Source organism: Pseudophryne corroboree, chromosome 1 (genome assembly GCF_028390025.1).
Source record: "Pseudophryne corroboree isolate aPseCor3 chromosome 1, aPseCor3.hap2, whole genome shotgun sequence".
NCBI classification, from domain to species: domain Eukaryota; kingdom Metazoa; phylum Chordata; class Amphibia; order Anura; family Myobatrachidae; genus Pseudophryne; species Pseudophryne corroboree.
Window position 1 is genome coordinate 819,662,258 of NC_086444.1, and position 21,891 is coordinate 819,684,148.

Sequence of the window (21,891 nt, forward strand, 5' to 3'; positions counted from 1 at the left end):
GAGACAGGCTGTCATTTGCATTTTACTAAGGAGTAGCTTCCGTCTGGCCAATCTACCATAAAGGCCTGATTGGTGGATTGCTGCAGAGATGGTTGTTCTTCTGGAATGTTCTCCTCTCTCTACAGAGGAATACTGTAGCTCTGACAGAGTGACCATCGGGTTCTTGGTCACCTCCCAGACTAGGGAAGTAATTCAGACCTGATTGCTAGGGTGCGTTTTTTGCATCCCTGCGATCAGGTAGTCGTCGCCTACAGGGGGGAGGGGGAATTTGCTGTATAGGTGTGCGATCGCATGTGCAGGACAGCTGCACAAACAGAAGTTTGTGCAGTCTCTGCACAGCCCAGGACATACTCAGCCGCTGCAATGATCGGGGCCGGAGCTGACTTCAGAAACCCTCCCTCCAAACACCTGGTCCCTCCTGCATTTTTCTGGACACTCCTCAAAAACGGTCAGTTGCCACCCACAAACGCCCTCTTCCTGTCAATCTCCTTGCGTTCGCCAGTGCATTGGGATTTTTCGCACCATCCCGTCAATGCCCCTCGCTCCCCGTCGCTGCGGACCATTGCGCCTGCGCATTGCGCTGCATATGCATGCGCAGCTCAGAGCTGATCGCCCCGCTGTGTGAAAACGCTCAGCAGCGATCAGGCTGAATCGGTTCATAGGACCCTTCACCCCTGATTGCTCAGTTTAGATGGCCGGCCAGCTCTAGGAAGAGTCCTGATGGTTCAAACCTCTTCCATTTATGGATGATGGAGGCCACTGTGCTTATTGTGATCTTCAAAGCAGCAGATATTTTTCTTTACCCTTCCCCAGATTTGTGCCTCGAGACAATCCTGTCTCGGATGTCTGCAGACGATTCCTTTGACTTCATGCTTGGTTTGTGCTTAGACATGCACTGTCAAGTGTGGGGCCTTATATAGACAGGTGTGTGCCTTTCCAAATCATGTCTAATCAACTGAATTTACCACAGGTGGACTCCAATTAAGCTGTAGGAACATCTCCTATCAGGGGAAACAGGATGCATCTGAGCTCAATTTTGAGCTTCATGGCAAAGGCTGTGAATACTTATGTACATGTGATTTCTTAGTTTTTTATTTTTTATAAATTTGCAAAAGTAAAAAAAAGCTTTTTTCACAATGTCATTACGGGTTATTGTGTAGAATTTTGAGGGGAAAAAAATAATTTATTCCATTTTGGAATAAGGCTGTAACTAGTGGCGCAACTAGAAATTTTTCTCCCCCAAGCCAAAAAATTCTCTGACGCCCCCCTCCCATAATTGTCACTAGTAAAGCGATGTATCTGTGCGCGCCGCAAAAAGGTGCATGGCCTTGCTGAAATGGGTGTGGCTTTGCATAAAGGGGCATGGTTTTGCAGGAAAAGACTACCTTATACCCCAGATTTGCAACCTGCACGCCCAGACGTTGGCCACTACATGAAAAAATAATAATCCTGATTCATGCTCCTTACATTATTTGTCATTTTTCCTCCATATACTAATGCCCAGTATACATTATGCCACATACTGCAATGGCCCTTAGACATTATGCCACACACAATAATGCCCATGACACAATATGTCACACACCATAATGCCCCCGACACATTATGCCACACACCGTAATGCCTGTGACACATTATGACAGGCATCGCAATGCCCGTTATTCATTATGCTACACACTGCAATGCCCCTGATACATTATAGCACATACAATGCCTGTGATACATTATGACACACACCGCAATGTCCGTGATACATTATGCCACACACTGCAATGACCCTGAGACATTATACCACATACCACAATGCCCGTGATATAGTATACCACACACCGTAATGCCTGTGACACATACCGCAATGCCCGTTATACCCTATGCCACACACCGCAATGCCCGTTATACATTATGCCACACACTGTAATACCGCTGAGACATTATACCACAATGCCCGTGATATAGTATTCCACACATACCGTAATGCCTGTGACACATACCGCAATGCCTGTTATACCCTATGCCACACACCGCAATGCCCGTTATACATTATGCCACACACTGCAATGCCCCTGAGACATTATACCACATACCACAATGCCTGTGATATAGTATGCCACACACCGCAATGTCCATGATACATCTTGCCACACACTGCAATGCCCATTACACATTAAGTCCTACAGTAAGGCTTCTAATTACTTTTAAATTACCTGCTCGTTGCCAGGGGTTTCATGCTCTTGGTTCCATGCACGGTGCCAGGGGTTTTCATGCTCAGGGTGTCATGCTCGTTGCCAGGGGTTTCATGTGGTAGGTGTTATGCTTGTTGCCAGAGGTATCATGTGCTGTGTTTCAAGATTGTTGCCAGGTGGTAATATTCGTTGCCAGGGGTTTCATGCACTGGGTGTCATGCTCGTTGTTAGGGGGTAATGCTTGTTGCCAGGGATTTCATGAGCTTGGTGTTGTGCTTGTAACCAGGGGGTAATGCTTGTTGCTGGGGCTGTGCTCCCAGTGCCACATATGCCCCCCCCCCAGTGCCAAATATGCTACCCCGGGGCCTAATATGCTCCCCCAGTGCCAAATATGCCCCCCCCCAAGTGCCAAATATGCTCCCCCAGTGCCAAACATGCCCCCCTAAGTGCCAAATATGTTACCCCAGTACCAAATATGCCCCCAGTGCCAAATATGCTCCCACAGTGCCAAACATGCTCCCCCAGTGCCAAACATGCCCCCCAAGTGCCAAATATGCCCCCCCATGCCAAATATGCTTCCCCAGTGCCAAGCATGCCCCCCCAAGTGCCAAATATGTTCCCCCAGTGCCAAACCCCCTGCTGCTGTGCTGTGCTGTTTTGGGAAGGAGGGACACGGAGGGCACAGCGCGTGCCTCTCCTGTGTGTCCTTCCTGCGTCTCTGGTGGCAGCGGCGTGTCTATCTAATAAAGTGCCGGTTCGTGAGCCAATCAGAGCTCACGAACTGGCACTTCATTTAACAGACACGCCGCTGCTGCCAGAGACCCTGGAGGGACACACAGGGGAGGCGCGCTCCATGTCCTTCCTTCCCAAAACAGAATCAGTGGTGGCGGCTAGGGCACCCCGCAGCTCTGCGCGCCTCCAAGCGATTGCAATGGCGGCAGACCCATAGTTACGCCACTGGCTGTAACATAACAAAATGTGTAAAAAGGAAAGCGCTGTGAATACTTTCCAGATGAACTGTGTACATACAGTATATAGAAATACATTATTATTATTATTATTACATTATATAACTTAAATAGAGTACAGGTAACAAAGAGCACCACAATTCTCAAAACATAATACAGCTTAGATGTAAGTAGCGAGGGAGTAATCATTGTACTACTTGGGGCTGGCGACCATAGTTACAGATGAGCCTTTACCAGTAGGAGAGAAAGCAGGTAAAGATGGTCGCTGATTAGGAGAGAGCTGCGAGTGAAATGTGTCGAGAAGAGGGCTTTTACAACAAGAGGAAAGAGGGCCCTGCTCTGAAGAGCTAACAATCTAGTGGAGAGGGGCGACAGACAGATGACATGAGGTGCAAGCAAGCGGGAGGAAGCATGATGGCAGTATGCAAGCAAAGCAGAGATGTTCAAGGCATGGGGCAGGGGTTGGAGGAGCAGCCTAAGGACTAAGTTATGTATCGGAGGGGTACGCTTTGATAAATAGGTGGGTTTTCAGTGACCGTTTGAAGCTTTGCAAGGTCGGGGAGAGTCCAATGGAGCGGGGGAGCGCGCTCTACTGAAGGGGTGCAGCACGGGCAAAATCTTCAACTAGAGCATGGGAAGCAGTGACTAGGGCAGAGGAGAGGCGACAGTCATCGGCCGACCGTAGTGGGCAGGAGGGAGTATGAAGGGAGAGGAGGTTGGAGATGTAGGGAGCAGTGGAATTAGAGATGGCCTTGTATGTGAGGGTGAGGAGTTTGAAGAGGATTCTGTAGGGGAATGGGAGCCAGTGTAGATTTTGGTGATGGGGAGTGGCAGATGTGGAGCGGCAGGAGAGGAAGATGAGCCTGGCTGCGGAGTTGAGGACAGATTGGAGGGGACCGAGATGGGACAAGCGAGGCCAGTGAGGAGAACATTGCAGTAGTCGAGTCGTGAGATGACCAGTGAGTGGATGATAAGTTTAGTCACACTCTGGGAGAGAAATACATATATCTTTAAATATATAGAGAAAGAGCAAGACTCTATGGGGGGAATTCAAATGTTTGAAAAGTCAGTTGGGTGTCTGTTTTTTCCTGTCTATTAGATAGGATAAAAAAGATACCCAAATGACTTTTCAAACATTTGAATTCCCCCCATTGATTGCATCACAAGGAGGCATAATCTCCATATAGAGGGCAATCCAACTTCATTACAATGAATCGATCTCAATGTTTTTAATTAAGACCAACAGGTACTACAGTACTCAATGCAAATATCCAAGATATCTGGTCTCCTTGAATTTCATATCATGAGTCCAGTATTTGCAATCCCTAGCTCTTTGCTATGCATAGTATCCGCCAACATTCCCCCCCACCTTCTCTCCCTTACTAACATACCCCCACTTCCCTTCCTTTTTTTCTCTTTCCTCTCTATTCCCCTTTTCTCCCCCCCCCCATCTGTTCAAAATACACAGGTATCTTTCATTCCGCTACTTTGTTGCTTCTTTCCATTTTTGTATTCTGTTTTCATATTGCTGTTTTTATGCATGACATTATCTTTCCCTATAAAACCTCAATAAAATCTCTAAAAAAAATAAATAAATCCTAAAACCTTAACACTAATACCTTACCCTCACACTGAAGTGCCTTGAGTCCTATTGGAGAAAGTTCGCTATATAAGTAAAATGATTAGTTTTATAATTCTAACCTCAAACACTAATACTGTGACACTATGGGGGTAATTCAGAGTTGATCGCAGCAGCAAATTTGTTAGCAGTTGAGCAAACCCATGGGGCTCATTCCGAATTGATCGCACGTAGCAACTTTTTGCTGCCCGTGCGAACAACTAGACGCCGCCTATGGGGGAGTGTATTTGTGCATAGCAGGGCTGTGCAAGCTTGTGCAGCCCTGCTATGCAAAAAAAGTTTCCTGTAAAAGAAGACCAGGGTAAGAGTTACTTACCCTGTGCGATCAATCCAGCGATGCAGGTCCCGGAATTGACGTCAGACATCCGCCCGGTGAGTTGCTGCCTGGATCCGCCTTCCTCCTGTCAATCTTCTTGCGGTCACGTGCTGCAACAGCTTTCTTCGCTAGCGGCGTCGCTGCCTGGCGAGACCTTCGCCAGACAATGACGCGCCTGCACAATGCGGCCGATTTCAGTTTGAACACACCCCACCCAAATCTAACTCTCTCTGCACATGTTACATCTGCCCCCCCTGCACTGCACATGGTTTTGCCCAACTGCTAACAAATTTGCTGCTGCGATCAACTCTGAATTACCCCCTAATACCCTAACTGTCACCCTCAAGCCTAAACTCTAACACTAATACCCTAACATCACAATTATTCCTACTACCTTTAACACTAATTCCCCATCTCTTACCCTTAATCTAAACTCTAATACCCTCCCTAACACTAACACCCTAACCAACCCCCTAACCCCCTAATCCAAACCATAACCCTAATAACAACAACCTAAACGGTCAGAATAATTCCTGATTATCTCACCAACCTGTTAAACATTCTAATTGGTCATCTACCACAATATGGTAACCATGAAAGCCATGTAAAGATTGACACCTGCACTTACATATAAATGAACATTATTGTAGTTATCTGAATACAGTCACAGGTCACCTTTGCACAATATTCAAAATTATAAATCATTAAATATTATTTTCAAATACATGCTTTTTTGTATTATTTAAAAAAAAAATATTTGTAAACTACTTTATAACCACACAACCAGTATTTAGAATCACGTATATGGAATAACTTTTGGGTTAAATGATCATACAAGCTATAATTCTGTACCATAATGACCTCTTTCTTTTTTATTTTTTTTAATCATCAATAATTTTATAGACATTCTTTAAATGACAGGTGCACAGAAAACAAAAGGGAAAAGTGGTGGAATAACATCTAAGGTTATGGAGAGGGCACGGAATCATAAATTAACAGTTAAAACATAACAGAATGGGCCTGATTCAAAGGCTGATGCCAACCACACATGGTCATGTAGTTGAGCAATTATTTTCAACTGCGCATGCACAACATCTGGAAACCCCTACCATGTATGTGTTATACAAAGGTGCTGTTGGATCGGGACAGGCTTTATCATAAATAGGACAGCAGAGTGATGGGTGTATTATGTGAATGTTGCCAAAGTGATCCGCGCAAGCGGCCCCTTTCCCAGGCGCATAGCTGCAGCCACAGAGGCCATAGTCAGACAGAGAAGCGGCACCTGCCATAGGCCTGGTGCAAGTGTCAGAGGTGCGTGCGATGTTACTCCAATGGTGACGTGTCATGGATCACCGCTGTGTCACAGCATTCAGAGATGCTGAAAGACAGCGCACATTCAGATGCAGGCATCTACACCAGAGGGAGGCAGAAACTAGCATTTGTATGTGATCACAGCCGTGACTCTGGCAATAGACGCAAAACTGGGTGAAGCAGCGTCCACACCTGAATAAGGCACCATATCCATTTCTTTGTTTATAAGCAATGCCTAGAGTAGGCCATGTGACCCATTAGGGTAGTGAAGGTTAATTTACTCGAAAGGGAACATAAAGTACATTGAGTTCAAACCAATGATGAACCCTCACCACCTGTTTATTCTTGCCACTGAAATCATTTAAAATAGGTGAAGATAAAAAGGTAGAATAGGGTACTCCTGTATATCCATGACTATGTTGAACTGAATTTTAGGTATGATCTTGTCAGTAGCTGAAAGTAATGGGCTCTTCCAGTTTTAAGCTATTGCAGCTCCTGTAGCTTTAAGACTGGACCAACATATATCAACTATGTTTTGGAGTCTGAGGAAGGTAGAGGTGCAGTAGGGAAACTTACTATTAAAAACAGATAAAATCACATATAGGCATAAGGGGCACAGATAGGAGCACAAGCAGAAGGGAACATAAATATAATCACAGGCAAACAGAAGGAGCACAGATATAACAGAGACAGACTGAAGGTACAGATAGAAGCACAAACGTACAGAAGTTTGCACAGATAGAAGCAGAGACAGACAGAAAGGGGCACAGATAGAAGAAGAGGAAGCACAGACAAAGAGGCATAGATGTAAGCATAGATAGACATCAAGAGAGCACATATAGAAGTAGAGACAGAAAGGGACAAAGACAGTGTTGGACTGCGCATGAGGCGCCCACGGGGGGCACCATATAAGACCATCACAGTGACCGCCATATAGGAGGTAATTCCAAGTTGATCGCAGCAGGATTTTTGTTAGCAGTTGGGCAAAACCATGTGCACTGCAGGGGAGGCAGATTTAACATGTGCAGAGAGAGTTAGATTTGGGTGTGGTGTGTTCAATCTGCAATCTAATTTGCAGTGTAAAAATAAAGCAGCCACTATTTACCCTGCACTGAAACAAAATAACCCACCCAAATCTAACTCTTTCTGCACATGTTATATCTGCCTCCCCTGCAGTGCACATGGTTTTGCCCAACTGCTAACAAAAATCCTGCTGCGATCAACTTGGAATTACCCCCAGAATACGGTGAGAATTATAGTGCTTGCCATATAATACTGAGATTATCGTAATGACCCGCAATATAACGAATAAAGAATTCTAGTGACTGCCATATAATAGAGTGAATTACAGTGACCGCCACATAATACAGAGAGCATTGCACTGATAGCCATGTTATACAGAGAGCATTGCAGTAACCACCATATAATACTGAGGGCATCACAGTAACTGCCATAAAATACAGACAGCATTTCAGTGACCGTCACCTAAAACATATGTTTAAAAACAACAATAGAATACAAACAGTATAGAAATGAAAAATGATGCTGCATGAAAAATATGTACTTTTAACAAACAAATAATACAATATGCATTAAACAAAAAGACAATTATAGTAGGTAACATGGAAAACCTACTATATGTCTTGGGAAGTGGGTGAGGGGGTGCTCATTTTCTTTCCTTACAGTACTACTATCTAAGCTTCTACAGTTGCAAGAAAAAGTATATGAACCCTTTGGAATTTCCTGGATTATTGCATAAATTGGTCATAAAATGTGTTCTGATCTTCATCTAAGTCACAACAATAGACAAACACAGTCTGCTGAAACTAATACCACAAAAACAATTATATGTTCTCATGTTTTTATTGAACACACCATGTAAACATTCACAGTGCAGGGTGGACAAAGTATGTGAACCCCTAGGCTAATGACTTCTCCAAGAGCTAATTTGAGTCAGGAGTCAGCCAACCTGGAGTCCAATCAATGAGACGAGATTGGAGGTGTTGGTTAAAGCTGCCCTGCCATATAAAAAATATACACACACCAGTTTTGAGTTTGCAATTCTAAAGAAGCATTGCCTGATGTTAACCATGCCCCGCAGAAAGGAGCTCTCAGAAGACCTTCGATTAAGAATTGTTGACTTGCATAAAGCTGTTAAGGGTTACAAAAGTATCTCTAAAAGCCTTGATGTTCATCAGTCCGCGGTAAGACAAATTGTCTATAAATGGAGAAAGTTCAGCACTGTTGCTACTCTCCCTAGGAGTGGTCGTCCTGTAAAGATGACTGCAAGAGCACAGCGCAGAATGCTCAATGAGGTGAAGAAGAATCCTAGAGTGTCAGCTAAAGACTTACAGAAATCTCTGGCACATGCTAACATCTCTGTTGACGAATCTACCATATGTAAAACACTGAACAGGAATGGAGTTCATGGGAGGATACCACGAAGGAAGCCACTGCTGTCCAAAAAAAAAAATTTCTACACATTTGAAGTTTGCGAAAGAGCACCTGAATTTTCCACAGCACTACTGGCAAAATATTCTGTGGACAGATGAAACCAAAGTTGAGTTGTTTGGAAGGAACACACAACACTATGTGTGGAGAAAAAAATGCACAGCACACCAACATCAAAACCTCATCCCAACTGTGAAGTATGGTTTGGGGCTGCTTTGCTGCCTCAGGGCCTGGACAGATTGCTATCATCGACGGAAAAATGAATTCCCAAGTTTATCAAGACATTTTGCAGGAGAACTTAACGCCATCTGTCCACCAATTGAAGCTCAACAGAAGATGGATGATGCAACAGGACAACGACCCAAAGCACAGAAGTAGATCAACAACAGAATGGCTTCAACAGATAAAAATACACCTTCTGGAGTTGCCCAGTCAGAGTCCTGACCTCAACCCGATTGAGATGCTGTGGCATGACCTCAAGAGAGCGATTCACAGCAGACAACCCAAGAATATTGCTGAACTGAAACAGTTTTGTAAAGAGGTCTGCTATGCAACTATAGGAAACGTCTGGTTGAGGTTATTGCTGCCAAAGGAGGGTCAACCAGTTATTAAATCCAAGGGTTCACATACTTTGTCCACCCTGCACTGTGAATGTTTACATGGTGTGTTCAATAAAAACATGAGAACATATAATTGTGTGGTATTAGTTTCAGCAGACTGTGTTTGTCTACTGTTGTGACTTAGATGAAGATCAGAACACATTTTATGACCAATTTATGCACAAATCCAGGAAATTCCAAAGGGTTCACATACTGTTTCTTGCAACTGTGCATATAGCACTTCAAGGATGTTTTGTTCATAGGACTATAAAGCTCTATTATATGCAATAATTATTAAGTGGCTGTTTTGCATCCTAGAACATTTATTTTTTCCTTAATGAAATAAAGCAAAAATGTACTTTGTAAGAATGAGGAAGACCACTAACACCAGTGTAGCGATTAGACCCAGAAGTAATCACCAGAAATTATATTTCATGTACTATGTATGTCTGAAGCAATTGTATTCTGTTTACCTACATATGTGTAGTTATTACCCTAAAAAAATGTATTTACCTAAAAAAAATATATAAAAATGGCTGTCAGGTAAATGTCAAGCCTGTGTCCTGTAGGCAGGGGTGTATCTACCCCTTGGCCGGGCTCTCACATCAATCATGGTCCCCCATCATGACAAAATGCCACAATTCATGGGTCTGCAGAGAGGGGACGAGGCTAAGTGATGCAATTTTGTGTTATTTAGCCCCGCCCCCTCTCCACCTGTACCTGTGATTCCCTGAATTATTTCCCACATGCTACCCACTTCAGTATAAAGTGGGTGGGATGCGGGAGATCTGGCCACTCTTCTGTGGGTGCAGGGGGATTCAAGTCTCTCACTTGAATCCCCCTGCACCCACTAGGGGGTCTCACTTGAATCTCTCACTTGAATCCCCCTTAAGTCTCTCACTTGAATCCCCCCTGCACCCACTCCTGCACCCACTAGACTAGGCAAGTATGGCATACAGTTAGAGCAGAAACAGACAGAAGGAGGCAAATATAGACGTACAGACAGAGAGAAGGGAGCACAGAGAAAATATGGGAGAGTGAAGAATATGTACATAAGCTGTGGTAATAATATTACAGACCAAGTCAATCAACCCTGTGAGACCTCATAATGTAGACAATACAATGGTAGCTGCTCAGTCATTCCTGGAGCTAATTATATCAGGTTCTAGAAAAGGGGAGGGGTCACAAACAAACAGCAGATGGAGAGGGGGGTGCATACCCCCCCCCCCTTGGTAGAATTTCAGAGAATTGGTTACATGTGTTTGCAAAGGCATGGTTAGCTTCTGTGCCGCGTCAAGGCTTCTCTGATGTCAGCAGTCCTAACACTACATAATAGCAGTGCCCACATGAGGCCATGTGATTTGTCTACAGTAAGGCCTCATGATAAAGGCTCAAACAAAACCGCATCCAGACCTCATAATGTAGCCAAGCCTTCATTAGGGTGGTCAATTGTGTTGTTAAGATGAAAAAACTGTCCTTAAATGTTTGCAATAATAAATTAGCTGGGACTTGTATGTACTGTATGTACGTGTATACATGTCAGGGCTGTCCAATACGTTTCCGAATGTGCAGTGCATAGGTAGACACAGTCTGACTGGTTGTGAACTGTAATCTCTGACTAAAGTTCTTGTGAGATGTCAGCATGAGTTGTAAAATGTTTAAGGTTGCTCCCTGCCTACGCAGCCTAGCTGCGAAGGCAGTCAGCATGCAGCAATCTTTTAGATCACAGTGGCTGTGTGTGATGTCACGCAGCGGCCATGGACCGTCCCGCAATCGGTCCACACACGCCTCCGTTTTCCGGACTGCGGCCCCAATTCCGCAACACCACCCCCTAAAAGCTGCGTCAAAGCCCCCGCCCACCCTGCGAACGCCTCTGCCTGTAAATCAGGCAGAGGCGTTCGGCATTAGTGAGATGCCATTGCATCTGACTGTGCATGCGCGTAGAATGGCTCCTGCATGTACGCACACTGGACAAGGGCTTCAGTATGCGAGCGCATTGCTGATGCACACCATACTGAATCAGCCCATAAGCAGAAAAAGTCAGCATGTTCACTTTCTTCACAAACTCGTTTATGGAGCTCAACAGAGGCCACTGGAGAGCCATGGGTGCTGCAGCCAACCCGTGTCTGACATCACCAAGGACAACATTGCTGCCATGCTAGTCAAAGTTGAGGTGGATGCCAGGATGACCATGGCCCAGGTAGAGAAGGAGATAGGCATCTCATTGGATCCATTTGCTTGATACTCTATGAAAAGCTTGGCCTGATCAAGGCTTCTGAATGCTGGGTGCCCAATCAGCTGACTTGAGAGCAAAAGGAGGCTCGGTGACTTGGTGCTGCAACATGCTGGCCAGGTTTAATGGCGGATATACAAAGTCAGAATAAATAGATTATGCAACAACAAAAGCTATATAATTTGTTGCTATAGTATATATTGAACATCGTGTTCTCAGTAACTTCTATTCAGCTTAAATATATAGAACCATATTGACACCATGAAAACAATTGTAGTAGTTACAGGATATAGTGACCGTACACTATACAGTATGTGTGTGTGTGTGTGTTCAATATACTGTATTCAGCACATTCTATCAGTTATTTGTATTTTGATGTCATAGTAATAATCATTTTACTAGTGAGATTTGCGAATGCAAATAATAAGATAGTCACTTGCCAGCTGCAGATAATTCCATCTGAGTGTCTGTTTAATTAAATCCTAAGTAGATTGTTATAAGATGCATAGCAGAGAGACAACTAATGAATCCATCTGTAGGGTCAGACAGTAAACAATACAACACTGAAAACATGCAAGTGGCTGACAATGTAATGCTCATTTCAACAGGCTTCAAATTAAAAATGGATTTTAAAAACATATACAGGTAGTTATACCCATAACAGGTGATGGTTCCAAGATTTACATATGAGTCACCTGATCTGTTTTCCTTGAGCAGATCTGTCCTAGTAAGGGCTCACCTTCAGCATTATTAAGAATACGCTTTGCTGATCACAGTGAGATTAATAGACAGTTGACTCATTCTCATGATACCAACAGAGCACCAGCCTGGACCTCATCAAGTGAACCAATATTCCTGACATTGTGACACAAGAAAATATCTTTACTACTGATTTTACCGTCAGTGAAGGCTTTCAAAATGAGTCTAAAAAAGGAAGAAGTTATGACATTTCTGGATAACAACCCTGCTTTTACAGAAAAATACTTTCAGAAGAAACTGAAGCCAGAGACCATAACGTCCTCCTTTGGCCGGAAAGACCTTGTGGTTGATTTTGCTACTTACCGAGAACTCGCTCAGGTGGAAGAAAGTGAAATTCTTTTTGAACTTATTAAAGACATGCAGGAAAGTATAAACATGGAGAAGGTTGTATTCAAAACTCTAAGGAGAATCAGCTGTCTTATTCATGCAGATCGTTGTAGCCTCTTTATGTACAGGCAAAGGAATGGTACTCCGGAGTTAGCCACAAGACTTTTTAATGTCCAGAAAGATAGTAAATTGGAGGATTGTCTTGTCCCACCTGATAGTGAGATTGTGTTTCCTTTAGACATTGGAGTTGTAGGGCACGTTGCACACACCAAGAAGACAGTCAACATCAAGAATGTTGCTGAGGTAGGTCCCTCTACACTGTACGTGGTGCTTATTTCTGTATATTGTCATTTCTACTAGGATTTTATATAGTGTGTTCCTAAATGTTGTGTTAAAATACATTATGTGACCTGTCTGGTTATGTTATGAGAAATATTTTATACGTAAAAATTCTTTTACTTTCTATGTTATTCTGTTTTTTATTTATCTGGCACAAATATTTCCAAATATTTATTAATTTTATACATATTCTGTATATTTACCCTCTTCAAATTATTGGCGCTGATGCAGAGTTGAACGCTGACCCGTTTGTGGAGTGTATCTTGCATTAACACTGCTTCTGCTGCATATATGGGCGCATGCCAGTACGGTCTAGGCTGAGGCATAGGCATTATGATCGCATCTAAACAGAGAGGCGGAACTGGGGAGTGAGTGGGTTTTCTTACATAGAGTTAGTGAGGGCGTGTGAATGCAAATGCATCCTATGCAGACTGCAAATGCATCCTATGTAGACTGGATGTACAGTATGTAGAGATATGCCGCTTTGAAGGTGTATTTTTTGCATGTAGTAATTACTAGTAGTTAACTAAGCACATATGGTACAGATGCAGATGCAGCCACATCTCAACATGTATACAGCTATGCCTATGGGCAAATATACACATTTGTTGCATGCCTGCTTCTTATGAGCAACTTACACCAGGCCCATTGTGAGTTTTGTAAATTGGATGTAGATTGTCCTGCAAACATAGTTCCTATAGGGTTGGGTGTGTGTGCAGTGCTGCCGGCCAGGGCTCAGGACTTTCACTGCCCGATGGCCTCTGTATCTGGCTAGCAGTGTGCAAGGAACGGAACCCTGTGGCCAGTAGCCCTGCTAATACTTCTAAAATAACATCCCAAACTCCTTCCACCAGCCCCAGTTCTTCTCCCACAACAGCAGCTGACCACCTACTCATCTATCTGTCCTCTCCTGATATTTCAGTAGGCTAAGTCCTTCCCCATCAAGTAGCATGATGAGTCTTTTAGTTGGTGGCATTGGCTTCATTTTCCGGTAAAATCTTGTGTTGAGACAAGAATAAAAGCTTAAAAAATATACAAATTGAAATATGTTACCCTAGATGATGAACTAAAAATTATATATATATACATACACACAAACACACACACACACACACACACACACACACACACACACACACACACACACACACACACATATACTGTACAGCATATTATAGTGACAAGGATACTTGTCAAAAGAACAAAGGATTTCGGTTTGTATATGAATGCGACCAAGAAAAAAATGGAGAAGTAATATATTGCTCTGTAATGCTGCTTTCAGATATGTGACCCGGGAATTTGCTGGGGCTAGCAAGCTGGTAAATTCCTGGGTCTCAGCTCCTTGACTCTAGTCGGGAACAAGGTCGTGGACCCAGAACTTAGTCCCGGGTTGTTTCCTTTCACACAAGCATAAATCCCAGGTTGATCCACATTCACTTGCAAAAAAACCCGGTACGTAGCTTCTTGTGTGAAAAGGGTGAAAGTATACTAATATTTTACAATGCATAGTAAACTTTTCTGGCATACTGCATATTGACTTGAGTGTACAACAGCTAGAACGGCAAATTACCATAGCCTGATTAATGCTGTTTGTGTAAGTACATAACTCATGTGCAGTGTCGGACTGGGGCATGAAAGGCCCACTGGAGGAATGTAGTAGTAGGGGCCCATGTTTAGGGGTGTGGCCAGCCTTCAGAGGAGGCGTGGGAAGCCACCACAGAGGCTTGGCCAACCATTAGAGAGTGCATGGTCTGGGCTCCTTGATAAATATAAATAGCAACTACTGATAGTACATGCATGATAATGTATTAGATTGATAATAGCAATGCACTGTACAGAATACATCATAGTCCTGTGCAGTATAAGATTTTATATATATATATATATATATATATATATAATGTATAGTTCAAGTGCACAGTCTGGAACCTGATCCCTAGAGGGGGTGGGCCCCTAGGCAGTGAGACCCACCAGGGGTTTCTGCGGTGGGCCATGCCAACCCCCTGTTCATGTGTTGTTTGTAACGCCAACAAATTATATATATATATATATATATATATATATATATATATATACACTCCATTTTAAGGTTGGCACACACATTTCAAGGTTAGCAACTGCCTGGGGTGCTGACACAATACTCACTGAGCAGTATCCAATATATTCTCCAAATAAAGGTGCACTCACTAGGGACTTTTTTATGCAAACAGCTTCAAAGAGTATTTTATTACTCACATCACCTTTGATAAAGCTGCCAAGTGACAACGAAACGCGTTAGGGAGCCTATTTTCTGACCAGGACATTGCTGAAATCATCCAGCAGGACTCTTCACAGTTATTCCAAACCTCGGGAGATTCCAGTCCCCTTCACTGTGGACATTAATAAAGGGAGAACCACCACGACCATTGCGTTGGATAAAGAGGATACTCTGGACCCTCGCTAGGTGGAATACCCGGCCAACACCACAAGGGATTTGGTAACTATCGATCTCCAGACTGGATGTTATAACAATATCTTCCTGCAGGGATAACTTTCGCATTTATCAGCACATATTGCTTATGCTGGCATTTGAACACAGACTTGCCCTAAGAGAGACTAAAAATGGTCTAGAGATTGGCTATAAGGATCTTTTATTATTTTTTTATTTTATTATTTATTAATCATACGGATGTTGTTATTGATTCATTTTGCATGTTTTTAGTAAATATCTGAAATTTGTGGTTTTAAACAATATCGTATGTCAATGGTATCCTTTTGAAGCGCAGTTGGCTTTTTTTTTGTGTATATGAGTATCCAATATATTCTCCAAATAAAGGTGCACTCACTAGGGACTTTTTATGCAAACAGCTTCAAAGAGTATTTTATTACTCACATCACCAGTGCAAAGACATAGGGCCTAATTCAGACCTGGTCACTGGAACGGCAGCGATCGCAGGCTGAAGCCCTATGTGGTGTGAACACACGCAGCGGGCGCACTGCGTGTGCACACAGTGACATGCGAAAGCATCTCACTGGTGCGATCGCCTCTGCTCTGCCTGATTGACAGGCAGAGGCGGTTGCGGGCATATCAGCGGTATTGCTGGGATTTTTTGCACATCTACCATCAGCTCCGAATTAGGCCCATAGTCTAGTGATGTGAGTAGTCAAATATTCTTTTGAGCTGTTTGCATAAAAAGTCCCTGGTGAGTGCACCATCATTTCTCAAACAAACATGCAGTTTAATGTTGTGAAATTGCACGACTGATTAAATGTTACACACAGTGGGGTTTCCAGTACTTTGTCCACACACTTTTTCAGTTGTTGTTCAGGTCAAATTCCAGAATGAGGAAGAATTGTGTCTGTGGGGTCTATTTACTAAGCCTTGGATGGACAGGGCCGGCCTTAGGCATAGGCAAACTAGGCAAATGCCTAGGGCATTTGGTATGCTTAGGGGCACCAGCAGCTTCTGCTGATTAAAATGATATGCGGCATGCCTATATTCTGTGTGTGACTGCGGCTGTATCTGCATACGAAATGCTACGTTGCAGTGTAGTCCTGGAAATCACTGTAATGTAGCATTTCATATGCAGATATAGCTGCAGTCGCACACAGAATATAGGCATGCTGCATATCATTTTAATCAGCAGAAGTTGCTTGTGCATCCTAGCCACATAGTAATGCAAATAAGATGCATTTTCATAAACAAAAGGCGCCCGATGTTAGCAGAGCTGCCAGCTGACTCATGCCAGGCATCTCCTGCAGAACTAGCGGCGGTGCTAGGGGGCACCAGCCAAAATCTTGCCTAGGGCATCATATTGGTTAGGGCCGGCTCTGTGGATGGAGATAAGGTCGCTGGAGATAAAGTACCAGAGAATCGACTCCTAACTGACATTTTTCAAACCCAGCCTGTGGCATGGCAGTTAGGAGATGATTGGCTGGGACTTTATCTCCGTCCACTTTATCTCCATCCAAGGCTTAGTAAATAGACCCCTGTATAATTTTGACAGTGGAATGATTGTTGGTGTCATGTAGGGTGGTTTAAATAAATCAAAAACTACTGATCTCCTGGAATTACCACACACAACAGTTTGTACAGTTTACAGGTTTCAGAATGGTGTGCACAACAAAAAACTTCCAGATTGATGGACGTTAAGGTGCATACACACTGGGCGTTTTTGCCCAGCGTGTATGCACAGCGATGATCGCTGATATCGCTGGGATGAAAAGCGCTCAGTGCATACACACTAAGCTATTTTCCCCCCAGCTCAGCGATGTCAGCGGAGGTGAACGGCTTTCCATAGCAGGACGCTATGGAAAGCCGTCCACCCTGCCGTTCATCTACTGGTGATACCAGCAGACAAATGGCGGCCGCGGCATACACACTGGACGGTTTTGAGTTGAAAGCAGCTCAAAACACTAAAAGTGAGCTGCTTTCAGCGCAAAATCGGCCAGTGTGTATGGACCTTTAGTGAGCGACATGTGAGGAGATTGGCCTGACTGGTTCAAGGTGCCAGTGACTCAAATAGCCATGTGTAACAGCAGTGGTATGCAGAACAGCATCTACTGTATGGGGGCACAGCACATACAACATTGAATTGGATTGGCTACAGCAGCAGAAGAGCACTCGTGTTCCTCTCCTGCCAGCTAAGAACAGAAACCTGAGGCTACAGTGAGCACTGGCTCAACAATACAAGAGAGCTGAAGAATGAAAGCACTGTCTTCTAGACTGATGAATCTCAGTTTCTGCAGCAATATGTAGATGTTGGGTTGGAGCGTGATAAAGTGGAGAGAGATAAAAATGCAGCCAATCATCTCCATGTTACAGGCTGTGTTTGAAAAAATGACTGGAGCTTATTTGGGTGTGGTATAATAGATGTACATAAAATAGTCAATAGGTCGACCCCACATGGTCGACATGCAAAAGGTCCACAGGGTCAAAAGTTCTACATGAAAATGGGCAACACAAAAAAGGTAGACACAAGTGTTTTTTATTTTATTTTATTTTTATCAAAATTCGTCCATTTCACAGTCTGTCGCCACAACTGGTGAAAACGTAGATCCTCATAGGCTCGCTTTGCTCGCCACACCTCTGTCTATACATTGAGTGGAAACTGCTGTTTTACCAATCTCCACTTTATCTCTCTCCAAGTCTTAGTACATCGACCCCTTGGTTATGTCTGATAGACATTACTGTACTCATGTTGGCATCTGCAGTCACTCATCAAGAGGCCACAGGAACATACCTACTTATTGTCATTTTCCCCACAGGGGCCTAGCATCACCAGGAAATATAATTGTTTCCAACTCTGATTATATGTTTGTATTGTTCTGCTTATGGGAAAATATTTTTTAAATATATTTTTCGAAATTTGTACCCGTGGTGCCTGAAAAGCGTGACACTGTTTAAACTTCTTGCTTTTGGTATAATATCTATATATATCTATAAATATATCTATATATATATCTATATCTATATTTCTCTGACGTCCTAAGTGGATGCTGGGGACTCCGTCAGGACCATGGGGAATAGCGGCTCCGCAGGAGACAGGGCACAAAAGTAAAAGCTTTAGGATCAGGTGGTGTGCACTGGCTCCTCCCCCTATGACCCTCCTCCAAGCCTCAGTTAGGTTTTTGTGCCCGGCCGAGAAGGGTGCAATCTAGGTGGCTCTCCTAAAGAGCTGCTTAGAGTAAAAGTTTTGTTAGGTTTTTTATTTTCAGTGAGTCCTGCTGGCAACAGGCTCACTGCAACGAGGGACTTAGGGGAGAAGAAGTGAACTCACCTGCGTGCAGGATGGATTGGCTTCTTAGGCTACTGGACACTAGCTCCAGAGGGACGATCACAGGTACAGCCTGGATGGGTCACCGGAGCCGCGCCGCCGACCCCCTTGCATATGCTGAAGAGAGAAGAGGTCCAGAAATCGGCGGCTGAAGACTTCTCAGTCTTCATGAGGTAGCGCACAGCACTGCAGCTGTGCGCCATTGCTCTCAGCACACTTCACAGAAGTTCACACCAACGGTCACTGAGGGTGCAGGGCGCTTGGGGGGGCGCCCGGGGCAGCAATGAAAGTACCTATGCTGGCTAAAAATACATCACATATAGCCCCTGGGGCTATATGGATGTATTTAACACCTGCCAGGTTGTCAGAAAAACGGGAGAAGAAGCCCGCCGAAAAGGGGGCGGGGCCTATTCTCCTCAGCACACAGCGCCATTTTCCTACACAGCTCCGCTGCTAGGAAGGCTCCCAGGCTCTCCCCTGCACTGCACTTCAGAAACAGGGTTAAAACAGAGAGGGGGGGCACTTATTTGGCGATATTATTATATATTAAGATGCTATAAGGGAAAACACTTATATAAGGTTGTCCCTGTATAATATAGCGTTTTGGTGTGTGCTGGCAAACTCTCCCTCTGTCTCCCCAAAGGGCTAGTGGGGTCCTGTCCTCTATCAGAGCATTCCCTGTGTGTGTGCTGTGTGTCGGTACGTGTGTGTCGACATGTATGAGGACGATGTTGGTGAGGAGGCGGAGCAATTGCCTGTAATGGTGATGTCACTCTCTAGGGAGTCGACACCGGAATGGATGGCTTATTTAGGGAATTACGTGATAATGTCAACACGCTGCAAGGTCGGTTGACGACATGAGACGGCCGGCAAACCAATTAGTACCTGTCCAGGCGTCTCAAACACCGTCAGGGGCTTTAAAACGCCCATTTACCTCAGTCGGTCGACACAGACACAGACACGGACACTGACTCCAGTGTCGACGGTGAAGAAACAAACGTATTTTCCATTTGGGCCACACGTTACATGTTAAGGGCAATGAAGGAGGTGTTACATATTTCTGATACTACAAGTACCACAAAAGAGGGTATTATGTGGGGTGTGAAAAAACTACCTGTAGTTTTTCCTGAATCAGATAAATTAAATGAAGTGTGTGATGATGCGTGGGTTTCCCCCGATAGAAAATTATTGGCGTTATACCCTTTCCCGCCAGAAGTTAGGGCGCGTTGGGAAACACCCCTTAGGGTGGATAAGGCGCTCACACGCTTATCAAAACAAATGGCGTTACCGTCTCCAGATACGGCCGCCCTCAAGGAGCCAGCTGATAGGAGGCTGGAAAATATCCTAAAAAGTATATACACACATACTGGTGTTATACTGCGACCAGCGATCGCCTCAGCCTGGATGTGCAGCGCTGGGGTGGCTTGGTCGGATTCCCTGACTGAAAATATTGATACCCTTGACAGGGACAGTATTTTATTGACTATAGAGCATTTAAAGGATGCATTTCTATATATGCGAGATGCACAGAGGGATATTTGCACTCTGGCATCAAGAGTAAGTGCGATGTCCATATCTGCCAGAAGATGTTTATGGACACGACAGTGGTCAGGTGATGCAGATTCCAAACGGCACATGGAAGTATGGCCGTATAAAGGGGAGGAGTTATTTGGGGTCGGTCCATCGGACCTGGTGGCCACGGCAACAGCTGGAAAATCCACCTTTTTTACCCCAAGTCACATCTCAGCAGAAAAAGACACCGTCTTTTCAGCCTCATTCCTTTCGTCCCCATAAGGGCAAGCAGGCAAAAGGCCAGTCATATCTGCCCAGGGATAGAGGAAAGGGAAGAAGACTGCAGCAGGCAGCCCATTCCCATGAACAGAAGCCCTCCACCGCTTTTGCCAAGTCCTCAGCATGACGCTGGGGCCGTACAAGCGGACTCAGGTGCGGTGGGGGGTCGTCTCAAGAGTTTCAGCGCGCAGTGGGCTCACTCGCAAGTGGACCCCTGGATCCTACAAGTAGTATCCCAGGGGTACAGATTGGAAATTCGAGACGTCTCCCCCTCGCAGGTTCCTGAAGTCTGCTTTACCAACGTCTCCCTCCGACAGGGAGGCAGTATTGGAAACAATTCACAAGCTGTATTCCCAGCAGGTGATAATCAAAGTACCCCTCCTACAACAAGGAAAGGGGTATTATTCCACACTATATTGTGGTACTGAAGCCAGACGGCTCGGTGAGACCTATTCTAAATCTGAAATATTTGAACACTTACATACAAAGGTTCAAATCAAGATGGAGTCACTCAGAGCAGTGATAGCGAACCAGGAAGAAGGGGACTATATGGTGTCCCTAGACATCAAGGATGCTTACCTCCATGTCCCAATTTGCCCTTCTCACCAAGGGTACCTCAGGTTCGTGGTACTAAACTGTCACTATCAGTTTCAGACGCTGCCGTTTGGATTGTCCACGGCACCCCGGGTCTTTACCAAGGTAATGGCCGAAATGATGATTCTTCAAAGAAAAGGCGTCTTAATTATCCCTTACTTGGACGATCTCCTGATAAGGGCAAGGTCCAGAGAACAGTTGGAGGTCGGAGTAGCACTATCTCAAGTAGTTCTATGACAGCACGGGTGGATTCTAAATATTCCAAAATCGCAGCTGTCTCCGACGACACGTCTGCTGTTCCTAGGAATGATTCTGGACACAGTCCAGAAAAAGGTGTTTCTCCCGGAGGAGAAAGCCAGGGAGTTATCCAAGCTAGTCAGGAACCTCCTAAAACCAGGAAAAGTGTCAGTGCATCATTGCACAAGGGTCCTGGGAAAAATGGTGGCTTCTTACGAAGCGATTCCATTCGGCAGATTTCACGCAAGAACTTTTCAGTGGGATCTGCTGGAAAAATGGTCCGGTTCGCATCTTCAGATGCATCAGCGGATAACCCTGTCTCCAAGGACAAGGGTGTCTCTTCTGTGGTGGCTGCAGAGTGCTCATCTACTAAAGGGCCACAGATTCG

General features: G+C 44.4%; 1 protein-coding gene across 1 annotated transcript in view; it reads left to right on the forward strand.

Annotated features, from left to right (window-relative positions):
* The first annotated feature begins 12,609 nt into the window (after window positions 1–12,609).
* The window catches only part of PDE6B (phosphodiesterase 6B), a 132,622-nt gene continuing 123,340 nt past the window's right edge, over window positions 12,610–21,891 (forward strand). Inside the window, exon 1 of the mRNA XM_063919537.1 lies at window positions 12,610–13,089. Within this exon, the coding sequence (XP_063775607.1) occupies window positions 12,619–13,089 (471 nt within the window). The 5' untranslated portion in view covers window positions 12,610–12,618. The remainder of the gene's footprint in view (window positions 13,090–21,891) is intronic.